The following is a 20,262-nucleotide window of genomic DNA, read 5'->3' as shown; positions in this document are numbered from 1 at the left end:
GATGTGATAACAGCAGAAGAAAAATATACAAAGACCTGAAGAATTCTCTGAGACCGGGGAGAAAGAAGTTTGCATGCAAGGTTCTTCTGGACTAAACACTGTACTTTAAATTCACACTCCATGCTGAAACAACTTTGTCCTGAATACCCATGCTTTGCTGCAGCAGTTCCCCATGCAGCGACCCCACCACCGCTCCCACCGCGGCGAGGCCGAGACACGCCCAGGTACTCACTGGAGTTGGTCTGGGACACTGAGGTGGCCGTGGTGGTGGTGGAGGTGGTGGACGACTGCGTGCTGGAGGAGGTGGATGGAGACGCTGCAGATGCAGGGCTGCTGGTGGTGGGGGTGGAGGCCCCCACGGCCTGGGCCTGGGCTGCCAGCATGGGCGTCAGCTCTGACTGCTGGATGACCTTGACGCCATCCGGTTTGCTCCACGCCGACTCGCGCGTGCGGGCGTTGTAGAAATAGACCTGGGGAGAGCAGCCCTGTGAGCCACGGCTCGCTGCAGGACAGCCACCGGGGCACCCCGACCCTGCCCCGGGCTCCCGGCACGGCACCCAGCTCACCTTCCCGTCTGGAGTTTTGTTCTCCACCCAGATCTCCTCAGCTGGGGGCATTGCTGGTGTTCCCGGCGCAGACACCGGCGGCATTCCTGGAGGGAACATCATACCAGGAGGTGGTGGCATGCTACCCATGGGAGGAGGCATAAATGGTGGTCTCTAAAGGCATATAATAACAATAATGATGATAATGATAACAAAAATATAATATCAAGCAATTTTCCTTTCTTAGAGAAATAGTATACGCTACAACAACAGTAAGGACAGCTGTGCCAGGCTTGGAAGCTTCCCTAACAATCCAGTGCTCCCAGATCAGGGAATGTACTTCCAGCCAGCCCCCCACCCATGGCAGAACAGCTGAAGCCATCACTTCTGAGACACAAACATCCAGGCACCTATAAAAGGTGGAATGAACAGAAACGTGCTCAAAGTCTCAGAGTCCTCTCCTGGAAAGGAGAAAATACTTCAATGGAAGGAAGAGAAAGAATGGAAGAGCTGTTCCCAAATAGCTGCTGCTCAGACATCACCACCTGTGAACCAAATATCCCAGAAACTCAACGACCCTCCCAGGAAAGAGATGTTAAAAAAACCTAAATTACAAGTAAGCATCCAGTCTGCCAGTACAGCTGAGCAGTGGGCTTAATTAAAATCCATTACACTCCTAAATTTCCCACTAACTAAAATTCTAGCTAGTGCCAATTAAAACAAAAATATGGTGAAATTACATGTTCATTATTGCATGATAAAAAATCCTGACCTGTCCTGCACACAGTTACCTGAAAGCCTGAACACCTGTTTGTAATTCAAAGTACATTCAGTTCTTTCATTTTACTTATTTACTTGTACTGTTTGAAATTCCCTATATGCAACAAGTACAGTGAACACTTTCCTGTAAAACAGATGCCAGAGCTCACAGAGTTCTCTGGCTTACTCTGCAAACACCAACAGCTGCCCTAATTGTCCCCCTCACTCCAGCTCCGAGTGTCACCCCGAGCCCTGGCACTGGGACACCCGGGGCTCCTGTGCCACAGAGAGGGGGTGGCCCGGTGACCAGCTGCACCCACAACTGCAGCTGCACCCCTGGCAGCTGCCAGTGCTGCCACGTCCTTGGCCTCTCTTGGGAGCTGCCCTGAGATCGGTGTTTTAAACTGCTCTTTAAATCCACATACCAAACTAGTAACAATTGTTTGCATTAAATACTACTAGAAAAGGAAGCCAAGAGTGCGTGGATGGCATTCTACACAAACAAAAAAAGCCCTCAATTCAAGTGCAACCTGCATTCTCTCTCCCTTGTTCCTCCCCAACAGCTCCTGCACCTGCTTCACCATGAGCTTCCTCTTTCTTGCTGTTACAACTGTATGAAGAATCCCATCTTCCACCTGTTACATCTCCTTTCCCCACTCCAGGAGTAAATCCGCGTGGGCATTTGGTGCCAGGTGTGCAGCCGGGGTCCCAGCACAGCCTGAGCCCTGAGCACAGCTCCTCCCATTGTGACCAGGGGCTGTCACCATCCCGTCTGGCTGGGCACGGGGCAGGGAGTGCAGCCAGCCCTGGGCAGAGCTCAGTGCCAGCCCAGCTCACACACCCAGCCACGGCTGGTGCTGCTGAGAAGCTGCACAGCTCACGGCCTGTGTGACAGCTGGGAGCAGCAGCACACCCTGGGTGGACATCAGACACAGGAGACACCCACAGCCAGGCCTGGGATCCAAAGTAACTCTGCTTGGTTCTCCAAACTGCAATTAAAATAGTGGATTTAATCCACAATGGCATGTGGGACCATTCAGCTCATCAGCCTGCCCACGGCCCACACAGCACCTACACTGACCTAATGGGAAGGCACCCCTACAAAGCAATTAAATATGAGCACAAGGCAATTAAAACAATCCATTTCTCATTCACAAAGGTGCCGTCCCTTGCAAACTGTTCAGGCCTCAGAAAATCAGACACAAGACCTTAAAGCATCCATCAGTTTAGCAGCAGAGGAACTGAGCAGAAGCTGTATTTGCACACCACAGGTATGCAGTGGTGTGTAACACCACACCTGAGCCCCGTGTTCTCATCTTGCCTTGTTGTTTCCTTCACCCATTTCCATTCTCATACTATTTCCACACAATCACAGAATCAATTACATTGGAAAAGAGCTCCCAGCCCATTGAGTGTAACCTGTGCCCAATGCCCACCTTGTCACCCAGCCCAGAGCACTGAGTGCCACGTCCCATTGTTCCCTGGACACCTCCAGGGATGGGGACTCCAGCATCACCCTGAGCCCCTTTCTGTCCAGGCTGAGCCCCCCTAGACCCCTCAGCTGCTCTCATCAGACTTGTGCTCCAGATTCTCCACCAGCTTTACTGCCCTTCTCTGGACACACTCCCTGTGCTTCCTGAAACTGAGGGGCCCAGAGCTGGACACTTCCACGTGTGAAAACAAACAAAAAATCCCTGAATCCACTTAACCAGCCCAGGAGAAGTCCTTACCTGCAGGTGCGGAGGCCCCATGGGCGGGGGGATCCCGCCCGGCGGCGGCATCGGGGGCATGCTGGGGTCGAAGGGGGGCCGGCCGAAGGGGGGCCGGGGCGGCGGAGGAGGGCCCCGCATCATGCCGAAGGGCGGGGGCGGCCGCAGGAGGGGCGGGGGGCCCCGCAGCACCGCGCTGGGCGGCGGCGCGGGGCCGCGGAACCGCAGCGCCTGCTGCTGAGCCATCCTGGGGAGAGAGGCACGGGAACACGGTCACTGCTGCTGCTGCCGGGGGACAATCCGCCGGGACAGCCCGGCATACCCGGGCGGCACCAGCAGCAGAGCACAGCGTGCCGCTGTTAGTGGGTAAAGCCAAGTGTGCGACTAGCTCGAGATGCGCTTCTGCTACACCACGCAGGGTTATCAGTCCTCACTGCATTTCCCCCATGTTAATAGACACCCAGAGCAGGATGGGGCACGCAGCCACTGGCAAGCGCATCCTTCCTTATCGGCCGCAGCGCCCCGAGCACGGCCGGGGCTCCGGCTCCTGCTGCCGGCCCGTCCCGAGCCGCGGCAGCCGGCGGGGCCCGGCGGGGCCGGCTCTGCCAGGGGCGGCGGGACTCGTGTGTCCCTGCAGGGGGGGCCTGGCCCTCGCGCGGGCTCTCGGAGCCCTCGGCCCTCAGGAGCGGGCAGAGCGGCTTCGGAGCGGCTCCCCCGGGGCCCGGGGCAGCTTCACCCGCCCCTGAGCGCACTGCGGTACCACGGGCGCATGAGGAACAGACCCGAGAGAACCCAAGGTTATCAGACGGAGGTCCACGCCAGACACGGTGTGTCCGCGCTCCGCGGGCCCCGCCGGCTCCCGCCCGGGAGCGGCCCCGGCCCGGCGAGCGGGAACAGGGCCCGTCCCGCCGCACGCGGGGCCGGGAATGGAGGCGGCAGAGCCCCCGCCGGCCCGCCCCGCCGCACCCGGCCCCGCGCGGCAGAGCAGATCAGCCCCGGCCCGGCCTGGCCCAGCCGTACCGGAGGTCGGTGCCGAAGCGCTCGCCCGCCGCTGCCGCCGCCTCCCCGTCGCCGCCGCCGCCCCGCTCCGCCATGGCCGCCACCGTCGCGCGCACCCGTCCCGCCCCGCGCGGGCCCTGCCGCGTCCCATTGGCCGTCCCGCCCGCCCGTCAGCGCGCGCGGGGCCGAGCCCGCGTCGCCATTGGCCGCCGCGCCCGCCGGCTTTGAATGGGGGGAGCCGGGCGCGCCGCGATTGGCCCGCGCCCCTCGCGCCTGGGGTCACGTGAGGCTCAACGCGGGGAGGGAACCGGAAGTTACTCTCACGCCGTAAGGGAAGGGGAGGAGCAGCATCCAATCAGCGCTCGGAACCGCGTGCGCCAATCACCGCCCGCAGCCGGAGGTGCGCGCCCCCCGCAACCAAATAGGGAATGTCCCGCCCCGTGACGTCACGGGGGCACGGAGCCAATGAACGATCCTGGAGGCGGACCCGGCGGCCGCTAGGGGGCGCCGTGCGCACGGGGCTCCGGGGGGAGACTCGGGGGGCCCCGGGGGATGCGGAGGGTCCGGGGGATGCGGGGGTGCGGGGGATGCGGGGGGTGCGGGGAGTCTGGGGGTCCAGGAGAGCTCCGAGGGATGCGGAGGGTCCGGGGGATGCGGGGAGTCTGGGGGTCCAGGAGAGCTCCGAGGGATGCGGAGGGTCCGGGGGATGCGGGGGGTGCGGGGAGTCTGGGGGTCCAGGAGAGCTCCGAGGGATGCGGAGGGTCCGGGGGATGCGGGGAGTCTGGGGGTCCAGGAGAGCTCCGAGGGATGCGGAGGGTCCGGGGGATGCGGGGGGTGCGGGGAGTCTGGGGGTCCAGGAGAGCTCCGAGGGATGCGGAGGGTCCGGGGGATGCGGGGGGTCCGGAGTCTCGGGGGTCCGGGCGATGCCGGGGGCTCCGAGGGACGTGGCGAGTCCGTCCGGGAGCCCGGCACGCGGGACCGGGACGAGAACGGGGCAGCGGGGGAGGCACCGCCCGCCTGCACCCGCCCTGTCCTGGGTGCCCGTGACCCGCGCCCTGGCACGGGACAGCAGAGCGGCTCCTCCCGGGGACGCTGGGCAGCGACACCGGGAAAGCCCGGAGTTACGGGTGTGCCGTGCGGGGAGCGCTGCCGGCACCGGGAGCGCGCGGCACGGGGGGAACATCGCGCACTGCCGGCACCGGGACAGAGTCCGGCACGGAGGGGACATCAAACACTGCCGGCACCGGGAGCGTGCGGCTCCGGGAGCGCTCGGCACGGAGGGGACATAAGCGGGGCAGCTGCAGCGCTCGGCGCGAAGGAGCCCCCGGATGGCCGAGTCCGGGCCGCGTTCCCGGACGCAGTCCGGTGGTGACCGTCCGCCAGGCCCTTCCGTCCCCAGCCGGTTCTGTGATCCCGCATTTCCCATTCCTCTCCTGCTCTCAATAAAAAGATCTGTCTGCTTAGATCGTGACAATAAGGAATTGCTGCGGGGCCTTTTGGCGGTGCTGAGCCACAGAGACTTTTGCACACTCTGAGTTCGCTGCGGGGTCTTTATTCGTGCGTTTTGCCTGAGGCTGCTGCCCCGCTGAGGATGTGGGGCAGGTCAGGGGTGCTGGGGCTCCCCGGGAGCCCGGTGTCCTGCTCGGGGTGCGGGTGGCACAGCCGGGGCTCGGTGCCCGGGGGATGCAGGGCACGGTGCCCGCTCGCTCTGCCGGGGCAGGGGATGCAGTCGGGTGTCCCTCCCGCCCCGTCCCCACCGCATCCCCCCCACCGGCCCTTTCTGATGGCAGACTTTCAAACCCGTTTTGCCCACGAGTGCTCAAATCCCCCGCACACAGTGGGGCTGCCTGTCTTCCACGCGTCTTTCATCCTCTTTTATCTCCCCGCTCGCGGTTGTCTCCATGTTTTATTGATGTCAAGCTAGCAGGAGCAGCTGCAGGGCCCTCTCGCAGGTTCGGGGGGGCTGGAGCTGCTGCTGTACGCCAGCCCCTCATCTCTGTGTTCTCACAACATTCCAGTCAGGAATCGTCGGACTGCAGCTCCTTCAGGAGCAGGTTGTTAACGGTGAGCTGCAAAACACTTTGATGAATATGCTGGCAGCTCCCCGTGCTGCAGGACGTGGCTCCTGGCAGCAGAACCATTTACTCTGATTGATACGCACTCCCCTGGGTTTCATTGAAACCAAGAATTCCCGTGGCTCAGCTCGCTGTTTGCCCGGACACCCTCCCTACCTCCCGTGGGCTCTGGGGTGCCAGGGGACTGACCAGAGGCTCTGTTAATCCCTCAGGAAGCCATGGCAGTGCTCCCGGAGCTGGGAGGACATTGCTGGCCGTGCCCCTTGGGGAACGGGGCTGTGGCAAGCACTGGAGCCAGGGGAAATCTGTCCCGGGGAATCCCAAACCCACACCCGCTGCAGAGCCAGTGGATCTGCTGATGGAATCCTGCTAATGGCTGTGGGTACACTGGGTGTCCAGGTTTTCCAGAGGAGTCTGCAGCCCTGGTTCCCCTGTCTGCGCTGTGCTGTCCTCCCCAGAGCCGTTGTTCCCTGGCTGGAAAGCTGCTGGCTGTGCTGTGCCAGATTCCAGCACAGAGCTGCTGCCACTGCTGCTGCCGCTGCCGCTGCTGCTGCTGCCCCAGAAATTGTTCCCAGGGAGGTTTTAAACCGGGAACCTTCTCAAGTATTTGGATTTCTGTAGTTTTTTTGTGGCACGGTCTGACTTCTCTGCCAGGCACATGGGAAGGAGTCCTGAAACCCCTCAGAGTGGGTGTTTCCTCTCAAACCTGCCCATGTTCTTGTGTTCTCTTGGTCCGAGGCGAGTGTTGTTCTTCATCCCCGTTGCAGCTCAGTGCCACGGGCTGGTTCCTGCTCCAAGGCTCCCTCTGGCTCGGTGTGGCAGCCCCGGAGCTGCTGCGGCTCCCACTGCTGGCGCTGGCCCCTGCCGTGGGGCTGCAGCAGCCGTGGGGCTGTGTCGTCTCGGAGACGCCAACACCCTGCCATTCTTTTTTAATTTTTTCAGGTTTCAGGTTGAAGTGTGATGACAAATTAAAAATTTTGCCCTGGGCTGTCTGCAGGGCCTCTGGGCTGCTGCGGTGCCAGCATCTGCCGGGGAGAGCCCCAGATCCCCCCGTGCTGGGCGGCAGGGGGGAGGCTCCTGCTGGCGCCGAGGTGCCCCCGCTCCCCCAGCCCCCTCACCGCTCACTGCTGGGCTGGGGCTGGAGCCATTGGGGGTCCCCCCATCCCCTCCAGCCGTGGGGACCTTGGGGCCATGGCTGCTGTGCCCCTGCTCGGCCTTGGAGCTGGGCTGGCCCGTTCGGGGGCCATGTGAGGCATCATCTGGGCATTGTGGGCAGCAAGTGGGTCTGGGCATTACTGAAATTTAACAGGGCACGTCCCTGTCCGTGGGCACAGCACGGCTCTGTGTGCTGCACCCAGGCTCTGGGCACGGAGCTCCCGGTTCTGGTCCCAGGCTCGCCCTGTATTTACCTGAAAACATGTCATTTTTCTCTATATATGGAGCCTGCAGATTCCTTCCTACACGGAGAAATGGGGTGCAGGCTCGGCCATGGTCAGAGCAGCAGACGGGCAGGGCGTCTGGGAGGTGCCCTGGGTCAGAGCAGGCGTCAGCCCGAACGAGCTCGCTGGAGGTGACGGCTGCAAAGGGCCCAGCAGGGCAGAGCCAGCCCGGCTGCCGGCAGCACAGCGCCTCTCGCAGCTCCTTGGGGACAGCGGGGACAGCGGGACAGTGCCGCTGGCCCAGCGAGCCTCTGACAGCATCGGAGCCCCGTGACTGCACCAGCCCGGGCTGGTGGGAGCAGAGCCGGGCCGGGAGAGCGCTCGGCCACACCCCGAAATTCTGGGAGCATCCGGGGAAAGTTCTCCTGTCTGAAAGCAGCCGCAGAGCTGACACTAATAGAAAAAGACCGCTAAAAAGCTGTGCGATATTCTGCTCTGCTCCCGGTCCCTCTCTCCCTCTGTTGCTGCTGGCATTTTATGAAATATTGATGCGCCTGGGTGCTGCCGCTCTCCCGTGCTCTCCGGGCGGCTGCCGCGGCCGCGCCGGCCCGGGGACGGGCAGGGGACGGGACACGGCACGGGACAGGGGCGGGACAGGGGCGGGCTCAGAGCCCGGTCCGTCGGCGGAGCCGAGCAGCTCGGTCCTGCGGCTGAGGCTCCTGGCCGGAGCAGGCGGGGGCTTCCCATGGGCTTGGAGATGCCGCGCTCGCTTCCCGTCTCATGCCAGGCTCTTCTCCGGCTCCTGACCACGGGTTCTGGTCCCCCCGAGCGCCCTCCTCCAGCCCGTCCTGCAGCGGGCTTCTCCTCCGGGCTGCGGGAGCTCCGTCCCCCGGAGCTCTGAGCGCGCCCGGTCCGGACGGGGCTGGCCGGGCTCCCCCGGTCCGGACGGGGCTGGCCGGGCTCCCGGAGCCGCCCCGTGCTGCCCCAGAGCAGGCAGTGGCGCAGGGTGGGCTGCGGGGACAGCCGGGGCTCCCCCGTGTCCCCTCCCCACGGACACGCGGGTTGTGCCAGCGCCACAGGGGAAGGACACCGCGCTCGGAGCGCTGCGAACGCGCCTCCCGCCCCGGGAGAGGCGGCGCGGCCCGGCTCGCGGTGAATATTTCATGAGGCTCAGGGCTGGCTCCGAGCTGCGGCCACACGCGCTCCCGCTGCCGTTCCCGCGGCGGGCCGGGGGCTCGCAGGGCCCGGGGCGCCGGCGCTGCGGCCGGTGGCGGCTCCGCGCCATCCCGGGGGCTGCTCCGCTCCGGCGCTCCCTCGGCTGCCCGGGACTGCGGCGAACCGGAGCCAACCCGCTCCTCAGGCCCCAGCCCGGCCCCAGCCTGTCCTGTTTGAGGAATGGCATCGGTGTGAAATCCCAGGATGCCTCATCTCATGGCCGATTCGCTCCGGTTTCCTCGGCGGGGGCTAATGTGTTTTCCGTGTTAACGTGCCCGCACGTGGCGTCCAGCCTGAGCGCAGCGCGGAGCCGCTAATCCTACACGACGGGCACACATGCCCCGCTGGCAGGGGACAGGGCTGCGTGCGCCGCTCCTCCGGGGGCTTCGGCCTGGGCTGACCCCAGAGCAGCTCGCCTGCCTGCCGGGAGCATCCGCCCAAACGCAGGGATATGGGAACTGCACCAGCATGATTCCGCTGAAACCAAAACCTCTGCACTCCAAACAGGGACCGAGTTATTCACTTTCCTGGCTGAGCTCCGAATGCTGAGCTCTGATGGAGGGTGGTGCCTTGGTTCCCCTCCCAGCTGTCCAGATTAAATGCAGAGATCTCTCTCCTCCAGCACTTACCAACAGTGACCGCACCGGGCTCGGGCAGCGCTGCCGGGGCAGTGCCAGGGGCTGGGCCCGGTGCTCTGGCCCCAGCACCTGCTGCTCTCTCATCCCGGAGCCCCAGCTGTCCCAGCTGCAGACCGTGGGGACCACAGCTCGCAGCCCGGGGCCCGGAGCAAAGCCTGGGCAGCAGCAGAAACCTCTGTCCTAAGGAACATTTTTCCTCTCAAACAGAATGTGTCTCCTTGGGAGAACAGAGGTCCTTGAAAACCCAGGAGAAGGGAAACACTGAGGGCAGAACGTGTGAAGGAAAATGGGACTGGAAGTTTGGGATTTTGCAGCTGAAAACCAGTTTTCTCTGGGAGAGCAGCATGGCTGCAGCTCCAGCTCTCCTTGCCAGTGGCTGCTTCTTGGACCATCATGAGCATGGGCCTGGCTCTGCACCAGGCCAGGACCCTCAGCAGGTCCTGCTGCTCCCACAGGACGTTGGTGGCTGATGGGGACATGCACACACCCACTCACGTGTATGTGCACACGCATGCACACACACACACACACACACACACCTGCCCCACAGCACCTGCTGCCTTGCTCCCGCGCCCCCCGAGCCCCTGAGCCCTCTCTCCTCTCTCCCATCCTCCTCACACATGCTTTTGTACATCTAGGAGCTCCCCCCAGCCCCCTCGTGTTATCAGATGTGCTGCTATTGATTTCCTCCCTGCATTTGTTTTAGTTATTCATTATTAATGGGATCATTTTTCCATCCTTTGTGCATGGAGGCAAATTTTGTGTAAAAATCAATTGAGTGAGCAGCGCCAACGGCTTGTTTGGTTTTCTGTGCTTTCTTCTCCTGTGCACAGGTCCCGGGAGACAGAGAGCAGGATATTAAGGAACAAGCATGGAATGGGAAAAAAAATAATAAATCAATTGTTAGTGGTTCAGAAACCATAGACAGGGAGTTTGCTGCTGAGTCTCTCACACGTGTACTGGGTATTTCCCATTTCAGCAGGTTTCCCTTTCCCCTTTATCTGGGCTGTCACTGAAAGGGAATTCCCTTTCTCCGCAAATTTCACCGGCATTTTTCATTTCACCTGTGGGAGATGGGTTTGTGCATGGGGTGTGTTTTGAAGAATCAAGTGGATCCCACAGACCTGCTGCCCAGGACAAGGAGCCCCAGCTCCAAGAAAATCCTGATCCCCGGACACCTGGAGAGAGAGACTGGGCAGCGGGGAGAGGGGGCTGTGATGTGGCGGCCGCTTCCCACAAACCCGCAATTCGAGCCCCGGCTCCATCCCGCCTCCCATCCCCTGCTGGCGATGCTCGCTGGCCCCGGGGCACTGCTCGTTATCCTGAGGGCAAACGCGGGCAGCTCCTTTGTGCCCCTGCAGCATCAAATACCGGTTCCGAACTCTTCCGCCAGGCTGAGAGGAGTTCATGCGCAGCTCCAGGAAGATCAAATCCCTTCCTGTATCACTGTGGGTTTACCCCAGAGCACCAGAGCTTTGGGAGCCAAACCCAGGGGCAGACTAAGGCACAGTGGTGACCAACCAGGACGTACCTGACCTCCAGAGTAAATCTCAAACGAAGGGATCAGGTCCTGTGTGTGAAATCTGGGCAGAGCCCCCCGTCCAGAGCCCTGCCCGGAGCAAAGGAGCCGGGAGGGAGGGTGAGCTAAAGGGTCAAGGGGCTTAGGGTGTCCCTGGTGAGCCTGTTGGAGGTGAGGAGGAGCTCAGAGGAGCAGCTTTGTGGGACAGTAGCTGCGGGTTCGGGAAAGTTCGTTTAGGATTTGTTTTGCATCATTAAGGCACTCTCCGGAGCTGTGCAAAAGGGACAAACACGGAAACGTCCAAACCCACAAAGCCGGGCAGCCCTAGAACAGCCCCAAGAGAGACAGCGGTGATCCCCTTGCCGAGGTGGGGACAAGCCCGGCCCGGTGTCCCCTCTGCAGAGCGCAGGACAGAGGTGGGGCGGTGAGTGATGGTGTTCTGCACTGCCGGATGGGAGCGGGCTCGGCGGGGGTCGGACCGGGCTTAACCCGACCCGGGGGGCACGGATCCCTCCGAGAGCGGCGCCAGCGGTGATTTCTGCTGCAACACGAGAGGCGTGAGGCTGCGGTGCCCCGGGCAGCGGCACCGCCGGGATCTGGGCTGGATCTCCATTCCCGTGCCAGGAAAGGCTCCCGGCCCCGCCGCCGGCCCCGGCCCGGCACGGCCGTGCCCGCTCCTCCGGCGGGGCCGGTCCCAGCCCGGGGCAAGGCGGGGGCAGCTCCCAGACACGCACGAGAACGAGGGAAGAGATAAAGGCACATCCTACCTGTAAAAACACGGGCCTGGAGCCCGCAGCTGCGGGGGAAGATGCCGTCGGAGCTGCCTTCTTTATAGTGCGGAAGGCAATTAATATTGCGCCGCCCTTATTGTAAATTTTCAGAGCCCACAATATAATGTAATGGCATAAGGGCATTTTTTGTTAAAGGACATTTGATTGGGGAAAAATCGCTGAGGATGATTGGGAAAACGCGATGCAAGGAAGAGAGCTACCCGCGAGGAAAAGGTGAATTCGTGAGATCGTTTCCTGGCGGGGGAGGAGGATGAGACCCAGTTCTCAAGTTCGATGTTTGTCACTCATTGAAATGCTAAAGTGGAATATCCTGGGGAGGCTCACGCTTCGAACATTAATCTTTAATCGTTAAGGTGCTTCTGGGAATCGCAAATAAAAGCCCTTTCCCCCTCCCTAACACATTCAGAAGCGAACCCGGCATCGGTTTTGGCGGGGGGATGTTTCGGTTTTCCCGGGGCCGGCGCGGGGCCCGGCGGGGCGAAGCCGGTCCCGTGTCCCGCCGAGGGGCGTTTATTAGGGTGCGATTGCTCTTGCAGGTCATTTCGGGTGTTCCCGTCGGCGCTGCGGCGCGGGGCGGCGAGGAACGACACGTCCCGGCGGGTTGAAAAATAAAACTTTATTGGGGAGGGGGCGCGGGGCTCGCCCGCCGCGGCGGGACGGGCGGGACGGCGGGCGCGGGGGGAGCGGCTCTGCCCGGGCCGCGCCCCGGAGGCCTCGCCCGCCGCCAGCGCCGTTCGGGGACCCGCGGGATGCCGGCCCCGCCGCTGCGCTCCCCGGCCCCGCCACTGCGCTCCCCGGCCCCGCCGCTGCGCTCCCCGGCCCCGCGCCCCCCGGGCTTCTGTCCCGGGCCGGAGCGGGCAGGGCCGGGCCGGGGGGCGCTCAGGGCGGTCCGTCCCGTCCCGTCCCGTCCGGTCCCGGCTCCAGGGCCGCGCCGCCGGGGCGGTCGGGCCGGGGCCGTCAGTGCACCGCCGAGTACTTCATGCGCTTCTGCTTCTGGCGCTGGTTGCAGAACCAGACGCGTACCACGTTCTTCTTGAGGTCCAGCTTCTCGGCGATGGCCGCGATCTTCTCGGCCGAGGGCCGGGGCTGCAGCGCGAAATACGCCTCCAGCGAGCGCCGCTCGGGCGCGGCGATCGAGGTCCGCCGGCGCTTGCGCTCGGCGCCGGGCGGCGGGTCGGGGCCGGCGGGGCGGGCGCGCCGGGCGGCCTCGGCGCCCTCCAGCCAGGCCTGGAGCACCGGCCGCAGCGCCGTCATGTTGTTGTGCGACAGCGTCAGCGACTCGAAGCGGCAGATCGTGCTCTGGCTGAGCGAGCCCACGCCCGGCAGCTTCAGCGCCGCCAGCGCCGCCCCCACGTCGGCCTGGGTCACCCCCAGCCGCACCCGGCGCTGCTTGAAGCGCTCGGCGAACGCCTCCAGCTCCCGGGGGTCCGCGGCGGGCGCGGGAGCCCCCGGGGCGCCCACGGGCACGGGCAGGGGTCCCGCGGCGGCGGCGGGCAGCGGCGGCAGCGGCGCGGGCAGCGCGGGGGGCTCGGCCAGCCCCGCCGCGGCCAGCGACGGCGAGAGGTGCTCCAGCAGGTCGCCGCCGTCCAGCGCCGGGTGCGGGAGCGGGTGCGGGTGCGCGGCGAGGGCGGCGGGGTGCGGGAGGGCGGCGGCGGCGCAGGGGACGCCGCTCATGGCGTGGAAGGCGGCGTCCGGCTTGAAGTGAGGGTGCAGGTGGTGGCCCTTGGCGTGGGGGGCGAGGTCCGCGGCCGCCAGCGCCTCGGCGCGGGCCAGCAGGCTCTCATCGAAGCTCCCGAATATATTGCCCTGCAGCTGCGAGCGAGAGCACGCATGGCGAGGTCAGTGGGGAATTCTGTCATCTCCGCCTGAAAAACCGGCCCCGGCACCGCGGGTCCTCCCCGGAGCTCAGGTCATAAAAATTAATAGGAATTCAGCGGCCCCGCTCCGCACGGCGCGGATCAGGGGCGGCGCGGGGGGGGGCGCGGAGCCGCGACGCGCGATGGTGCTGCCGACATGAAAAAAACATTAACCCGGTGCCCGTCAGAAAACGCGGCTCAGAGCGGGAATTGCGCTGCATCCACGTACCTGCGGGGCCGGGAGGCAAACTCTGCGCATCGCCTCGCTGCCGGCGTGCAGGCTGGGGAACTTGGGCTCCTGGAGGGCGGCGGGCACGGCGAAGGGCTGCTTGGCGTCCATGGCCATCATCTCGGCGCGGCCCGCGGGCGGCAGGCCCCGGGCATGGGCGCGGGGCTGTGTCTGCCCGCGGCACTGCCCGAGCGAGCGGTGTTGGGTGGCGGAGCTCCGCCGGCGCCCGCCCCGCCCGCGCTCCCGCACTCATCTTACACCGGCCGCGCACGCGTGATGCGCCCGGGCAGCACCGGCGGGGCACGGGCGGAGAGACCCTCCGGTGCCCCGGGCCCGCCGCCCTCAGCCCCCGCCTCGCAGCCCCGGCCGCTCCCGCTGGAATCCCGCCCTTCCCTCGGCCGGCAGGCCCCGGGGAACAGGGGAGGAGCGGGCGCTTCTCCGTGCGCTAAACCCGCGGGCTGGCGTTCGGAGCAGAGGGGCCGTCCCCACACCAGCCCCGGGAAAGCGGCTCTGGAGTTGGCATTGTTCTGCTGCTGAGCGGCCCTTCCATTTTTGCTCTCCCAGTCTTCACACTTCTTCAGAAATTACTGTACTTTGGGGCACCAGAGATGCAAATATTTTGCAAAATTCGAAGTTCTTAAGCAAAAATAAAACCTAGAGATTTAAAGTTTCCAAGTCTTATAAGCCTCGGTAAACACCGAGGAGCGGAAGGAGCTGCTGTCTGGTTTCTGACAAACTGATCGCGGTTAGGGAAAAGGAGCGGCGCTGCTGTGGTGAAACGGGAACCTTTGGGAAACGCGCACCGAGCCCAGAGCGCAGGACCAAGGACGGCTCGGGTCCGTCCGTGCGGGAGCGGCGGCGGCGGGACGGGAGCGCGGGGAGCAGCACCGCGGACAGCGCCGGCACCGGGGCCGCGCTGCTCCCGGCCCGTTCTGCTCCCGGCCCGTTCTGCTCCCGGCCCGCTCCGCTCCGTGCCCGGCCCGCTCCCGGCCCGCTCCTCTCCCGGCCCGCTCTGCTCCCGGCCCGTTCCGCTCCCGGCCCGTTCCGCTCCCGGCCCGTTCCGCTCCCGGCCCGCTCCGCTCGGTGCCCGTCCCGCTCCGCTCCGTGCCCGGCCCGCTCCGCTCCCGGCCCGCTCCGCTCCCGGCCCGCTCCGCTCCGTGCCCGTCCCGCTCCGCTCCGCTGCCGCTCTGCTCCGTCCCGTTCCGCCCCGCCCGGGGTCCGCAGCCGAGCCGGGCCGGGCCGGGCCGGGCCGGGCCGCGCTAGCGGCTCCCTCCCACCGGAGCAAACCGGCGCGTGGTGGCGAAGCTGCCTGCCCTGATTTATGATAAAACATTTAAAGGAAATCATTTATATTTCAGAGGCCCTAAATAGCTGCATGAAAGTTTTATCTGAAGTGGCACCGCTTTAAAGGCAGCCCTGCTTGATGGAAGTAATTAATAGAGGGATAAATTTCAGGCCTTTGTTTTGTTTTGGTTTTAACCCTCCCTTTATTTAGGACTGTCCGTTGACGCCAGCACACAAGAAGATGCGGAGGGCGGATGCAGAGCCCGACTCCCCGGGCCCGGCCCCGAGGGTGCTCGCACAGGACCGGCAGCTCGCTTTCCCCGTCTCTCTGCTGTTGCTTCATCCTCTCCCAGGTGCGGAGAAGCTGCCGGGACCCCGCACGCTCCTCCTGCCGGTGCCGCTGTCGCTGCCACACCGAGCACGGCCTGCGCGACCCCAGCGCCGCTGTCACAGCCCGGAGGGTCCCTGCCCGTGCCAGGACGGCTCTCCTGGCCTTAAGCACGGCCCTGCCTCCCCTCCCACAGGGCTGGGACACGCAGCTGCTGAGCTCCCTTTCATTAATGCTGTAAAATATTGATGCTCCTGGCCCTGCCTGCTGCCGTTACACCTTACAGCCGGGGGAGAGGAGTCCAAAGGATAAACAACAACAAGTTAAAGGAGTCCAGATGGTTTGCCATCAGAAACTGTCTGCAGACTCAGAGGTGTCACTGCAATAGATTTCAGAGATCATTCACCTACTGGTAAATAATTAATGACATTTCTGGAAGAAAAAACCCAAACACATACTCTGATGAAACGTTGCTGGTGACTCACTGGAAATCTGAAGGCAAAAGTCAAATTAAAAGCATGTGCTATTTTATCCTTTGTCACAGCTCATGGATTGTTATCAAATTTCCTAACACATCAAAATATTCTGTTCTTATTTAGATTTTAATTCAAAGCTCATCACAGAGTAGTGCCAATAATTTCTAGGTTTCATTGTGTGAATTTCAAGTTGTTTAAAAAATATGCAGTACATACTGATACAGGAGTGATGTCCTGTGAAAGTTTCCTGGGAAGTTTGAAATAAAACCACGAGTTATTTAATCCACAATTCATGCTGGTACCCTCTCTGCCGCGGGCTGGGGGCAGCACGATGTGTTACAGTCACAAAGCTGACAGAACTGGAATCTTTAAATGTTCAGAACAGCCCCAGGACGTGCTGCACGCCCAGCCCCTCTGGAGGAGGAGTGTCTGCCTGTGAGGCAGCTGAAGCACACACAGCTCACACAGGGACAGCTCCCTGCACCTTCACACGCTGCACCTTCTCCCCTGCTGCTCCTGTTTTGGAGCCTTTGTTCCCCTCCCCAGCTCCCCTCGAGGCCTGCCCAGCTCTCACCGTCCTGCCCTTGTGTTTGTCTTCGCTGTGGGTCTGGAAAAGAAATCCTGAGTCAAGGTTTATGTGATAAAATAACTTGTGTGGCTAAAATGCAGCCAGTTACCAAATCGCAGAATCAGGGGATGGTTTGGGTTGGAAGGGATCATCCCTGGGCTTTGCTGAACCTCAGGAGGTTCCACTGCTGGGGCTCATGTGCCTGGTCCGTGTGGAGGAGGACTAGAGCTGACTCTGGAGGCTCCATGTGGAGAAAGAGGAGGCCTAGAGCTGACTCTGGAGTTCCTCTTGTGAGCTGCAGAGCCCATTTCCAGCACCCCAGAGCTGTGAGCCATGCTGCACCCCGGATGATGCAGTTGTTCCACTGCACAATCTGATCGAGGAAATATCTCCAGTTACCCAGACAGTCAATTATTCATCAGCTAAATGGCCAAGCATCAATTACCTGGCCTGATTCTCTTATTCATTAAGGAGATTGAAGAACCCACCTTAAGAGAGCAAAGAAAAAGTTGCTAAGTTACAGGAGCCGTCTGGCCGAGGCAGTGTTGGGCTCCAAAGGAAAGGGCTGGCACTGGGGCTGCCCTGGGGCTGCAGGGTGTCCTCCAGAGCCCCAGCTGGTGTGGAGCCAGCTCCACTGCAGGTGTGCCAGAATGGGCTTAGGGAGGGCGGCTCGGGGTCAGAATGTGGCTTGGGTGGGACCGTGGGGGCCTAAAGGGAATTTGCAGAAATTGGAGGTTAAAGGGAGGGACCAGGGCAGGAACCCCATGGCTCTGGGAAGTTTTTAATGCAGCTGGGGATGGAATGGAAAGTGCTTCAAAGAGCACAGCTGCCAGTGGCATCACAGCCAGGATGGGCTTCCTCTGCAGACAGGGAGCCCTTGCAGCTCTGCACAGTGGGGCCACCCCACACAAACGGCCAGAGAGAGCCCCAAAGGGACTGAGCACTGGCCAATTGCTGAGCTGCCTTCCGAGGAGAGGCAAGGGGAGCCATCTGGGGCCTGTGCATTGCTTCAGATTAAGTTAGGAGCACTTTCCTGTTCTGTAGTCAAAATCCAAGCAGAGCTTTGCTGGCTGCAGAGGGGCTCCTGCCAAGCAAAGCCTTGGCACGTCCTTGGCCCCAGGCAGTGGCACAGGTGGCTCCAGGGGCTGAGTGGGTGTTTGTGGGTGTGATCCCAGAGCAAACCCCAAAGCCTTGGCATTAGCAGAGCATTGTGGCCCCACCAGAGCACAAGTGCCGAAGCTGTGCTGGGTGACAGGGGCAGGACAAACAGCCCTGTCCAGCAGCAGCAGGTGGAAAGTTCAGCAACTTAGTTTTGAATTTTTCAGGAAGCAAGGTTTTGATTTGAGATTCCAGGAAAACAGGTGGCCACTGTCTTGGAAGTGGCATCCTTTACTCACTTGTAGTGTACATGAATTATATAATTTTTTACATGTATCATTCACTGTAATTAAAACTGCAATAAAGGATGCATCAGTCCTTGATCAGAACAAGCTCTCCCCTCCTGCCTGAGAGGATGGGAGCAATGGGGCTTTCCATGGGTGGAACAGAACACTCAGCTGCCAGGCATCTGGTTATATTTGCTCCTAATTCTAGAAATACATCTAAATGCATCTAACAGGACTCTGCCACAAGAAGTTAATGAGGAACAAACATTAATTATTCATGCCCTGAAACAGTAGGTCTCCTAATGTTTTTGCTAATCAACAAGTGAAACAGCTGTATGTTCTCAGGGCAATCCTGGGGGGACGGAAGAGCAGTGCTGGCGCCTTGGGCTGCCCCCAAAGTCTCACCCTCTAACTCAGTGAGGGTATTTGCTGCCAGCCCAGCACAAGCGTGGGAGCGCGAGCAGTCCCGGCCCTGCACGGCCCAGGAGCAGCAGCTCTGCATCCTCACACGGGACACGGGCGGGTTTGGCCGGGGTGTGCCGGAGGGAAGGGGCAGTCTGCTCCCCAAGCCAGGGACAGCCCGGGCTGGTTAAATCAGCGACACTGACACAGCAGCAGCGGGCAGTGAGCGTGTCCCAGGAGCCCCCTCACTGCCCTCGGCCCGCAGGTAACCCAGAGCCTCGAGAAGCGGCTGAAGGAAGAGCGGATGGAAGCGTTGTCTGACAGAGCCTTCACCACGAGAGAGCACACGGAGAGAGCTACGTGATGTTGAGTTGACTTCAAATAATTTTCACATGAATTACTAAAGGAATGTATAATTTATCAGTGTTTAAATAAATCACTGGCAGGAGTGCTTTAAGGTTGCCGGCGCAGGACGGGCTATAATTAACTCGCGCGTCACGGAGCGCAGGCTGCTCCGGCAGCGCCCCGCGACCCCGCCAGGCTCGGGGAGACGCGGCACAAGCGGAACCCGGCTCCTGGAAATGGGATGGACGACAGCAGGGCAGCCACAGCCCGGGCTGGGGGCGATGCCGGTGTCCCCGCGGTCCGAGCTGCTCCCAGCCCTGGCGCTCCGGAGCTGTGCCCGGGGTCCGGGGCTGTGCCCGGGGTCCGGGGCAGGGTCCGGGGCTGTGCCCGGGGTCCGGGGCTGCGCCCGGGGTCTGAGGCTGTGCCCAGGCTCCAGGGCAGGGTCCGGGGCAGGGTCCGGGTCTGTGCCCGGGGTCCGGGGCTGTGCCCGGGGTCCGGGGCTGTACCCGGGGTCCGGGGCTGTGCCCGGGGTCCGGGGCTGTACCCGGGGTCCGGGGCTGTGCCCGGGGTCCGGGGCTGTGCCCGGGGTCCGGGGCTGCGCCCGGGGTCTGAGGCTGTGCCCAGGCTCCAGGGCAGGGTCCGGGGCAGGGTCCGGGGCTGTGCCCAGGCTCCGGGGCAGGCTCCGGGGCTGTACCCGGGGTCCGGGGCTGTGCCCGGGGTCCGGGGCTGTGCCCGGGGTCTGAGGCTGTCCCCGGGGTCCGGGTTCGGGCATCCCCCGGAGCAGCCCCAGCAGTGCCCAGCCCGGGCTCCCGGCAGCGAGAGCCGAGCCGGCCCCGGCTGAGCCCGGCTCCCAAAGCCTTTGGCATTAGCAGAGCATTGTGGAAAAGTGACCCCGTGCAGGCTCTTGTCCCTGACCCCCCTTAGCTGGCACAGGGCCACTGCTGGGGGAGCGGCTGTACTGACTGGGGTCACTGCTCCTGCCGGGTCCCCTCTGGCCTTGGCCACTCACCTCTGCCCCTGTCATGGGCTCTCTTTGGGCTGAAGTCTCTTGATCAGGTAAAACATACTTTTGAACTTCAAATCCAACAGATGTTTCTGATAAAAAATGTATGAAAACATTGTGAAAACGTAGTGAAAAAACCTGGATTTTTTTGGTGGGAAAAAGGGGAAGCTCCAGGTGAAGGAGGCACCTGGCAGCATGGCACACGAGGCCTTACCCTGCTCAGCCCTGCCCAGCTCCCTGCACAGAGCACCCCTCAGGGATCAGCCTACCTGAGACTACCACTGGAAATTGTCTGTGCAATGATCCTGGCGAGAAAGAAAGTGCTCTAGTTTTGAATTTAGGTTTTGATCATCACAGTTGTAAGTCTGTTGTGGAATAAAGTGGTGGCAGCATATGAAAACCTCCAGAGAAACATCAGACAAACTTATTTTTGCCTTTTGAAAGCCCCTTGTATCAGTGATCTCATCAGTAAAGGCCCAGACATGTTACACAACCTGCTCCAGAGGACAGAACTGGGTCCCCCGTTTCCAGAGCTGAGTTAAAATTAGATTGTCACCTTTGGGAACCCTCTCCAGAAGTTAGTGCTGTATTCCATACAGCCTCAGCTGGATACAACAAAGAGATTCTTGGCCTGACAATTACTCCAACAATGTACCTTCATGTGACTGTTCCCCTCAAATAGCTCCTGTAGACATTTGCTTCCTTTCAATGGGCTCCTGGCAGGATTGTGGCCCAGGGCTGTGGGAAGAGCTGTCCC

At 62.2% G+C, this 20,262-nt stretch overlaps 2 protein-coding genes across 5 annotated transcripts in view; both read right to left on the bottom strand.

Annotated features, from left to right (window-relative positions):
- Positions 1 to 4,107, bottom strand: part of TCERG1 (transcription elongation regulator 1) — a 28,747-nt gene extending 24,640 nt beyond the window's left edge. For all 4 annotated transcript variants that reach the window (XM_059483658.1, XM_059483659.1, XM_059483660.1 and 1 more), the window contains exons 1-4: positions 4,034 to 4,107; positions 3,035 to 3,260; positions 567 to 719; positions 233 to 470 (exon numbers count right to left, since the gene is read on the bottom strand). In XM_059483658.1, coding sequence (XP_059339641.1) covers positions 233 to 470; positions 567 to 719; positions 3,035 to 3,260; positions 4,034 to 4,107 — 691 coding nt within the window. The remainder of the gene's footprint in view (positions 1 to 232; positions 471 to 566; positions 720 to 3,034; positions 3,261 to 4,033) is intronic.
- An 8,479-nt stretch (positions 4,108 to 12,586) lies between these two features.
- On the bottom strand, positions 12,587 to 13,834 carry POU4F3 (POU class 4 homeobox 3). Its single transcript, XM_059483756.1, has 2 exons — positions 13,715 to 13,834; positions 12,587 to 13,441 (listed from the first exon to the last, which is right to left on the bottom strand). The coding sequence occupies exons 1-2, from the start codon at positions 13,832 to 13,834 to the stop codon at positions 12,587 to 12,589; spliced, it is 975 nt and encodes a 324-aa protein (XP_059339739.1).
- Between the last annotated feature and the right edge of the window lie 6,428 nt (positions 13,835 to 20,262).

The sequence above is a fragment of the Ammospiza nelsoni genome, chromosome 16 (genome assembly GCF_027579445.1).
Source record: "Ammospiza nelsoni isolate bAmmNel1 chromosome 16, bAmmNel1.pri, whole genome shotgun sequence".
Taxonomy (NCBI): Eukaryota; Metazoa; Chordata; class Aves; order Passeriformes; family Passerellidae; genus Ammospiza; species Ammospiza nelsoni.
This window is presented reverse-complemented; position numbering and strand designations above follow the sequence as displayed.

What these genes read in the sequence shown, in the direction of transcription:
- POU4F3 (XM_059483756.1), bottom strand. Translation starts at nt 13,834, where the DNA reads ATGATGGCCATGGACGCCAAGCAGCCCTTCGCCGTGCCCGCCGCCCTC. An exon ending in TTTGCCTCCCGGCCCCGCAG is followed by an intron (nt 13,442 to 13,714) that starts GTACGTGGATGC and finishes TCTCGCTCGCAG; the next exon opens with CTGCAGGGCAATATATTCGG.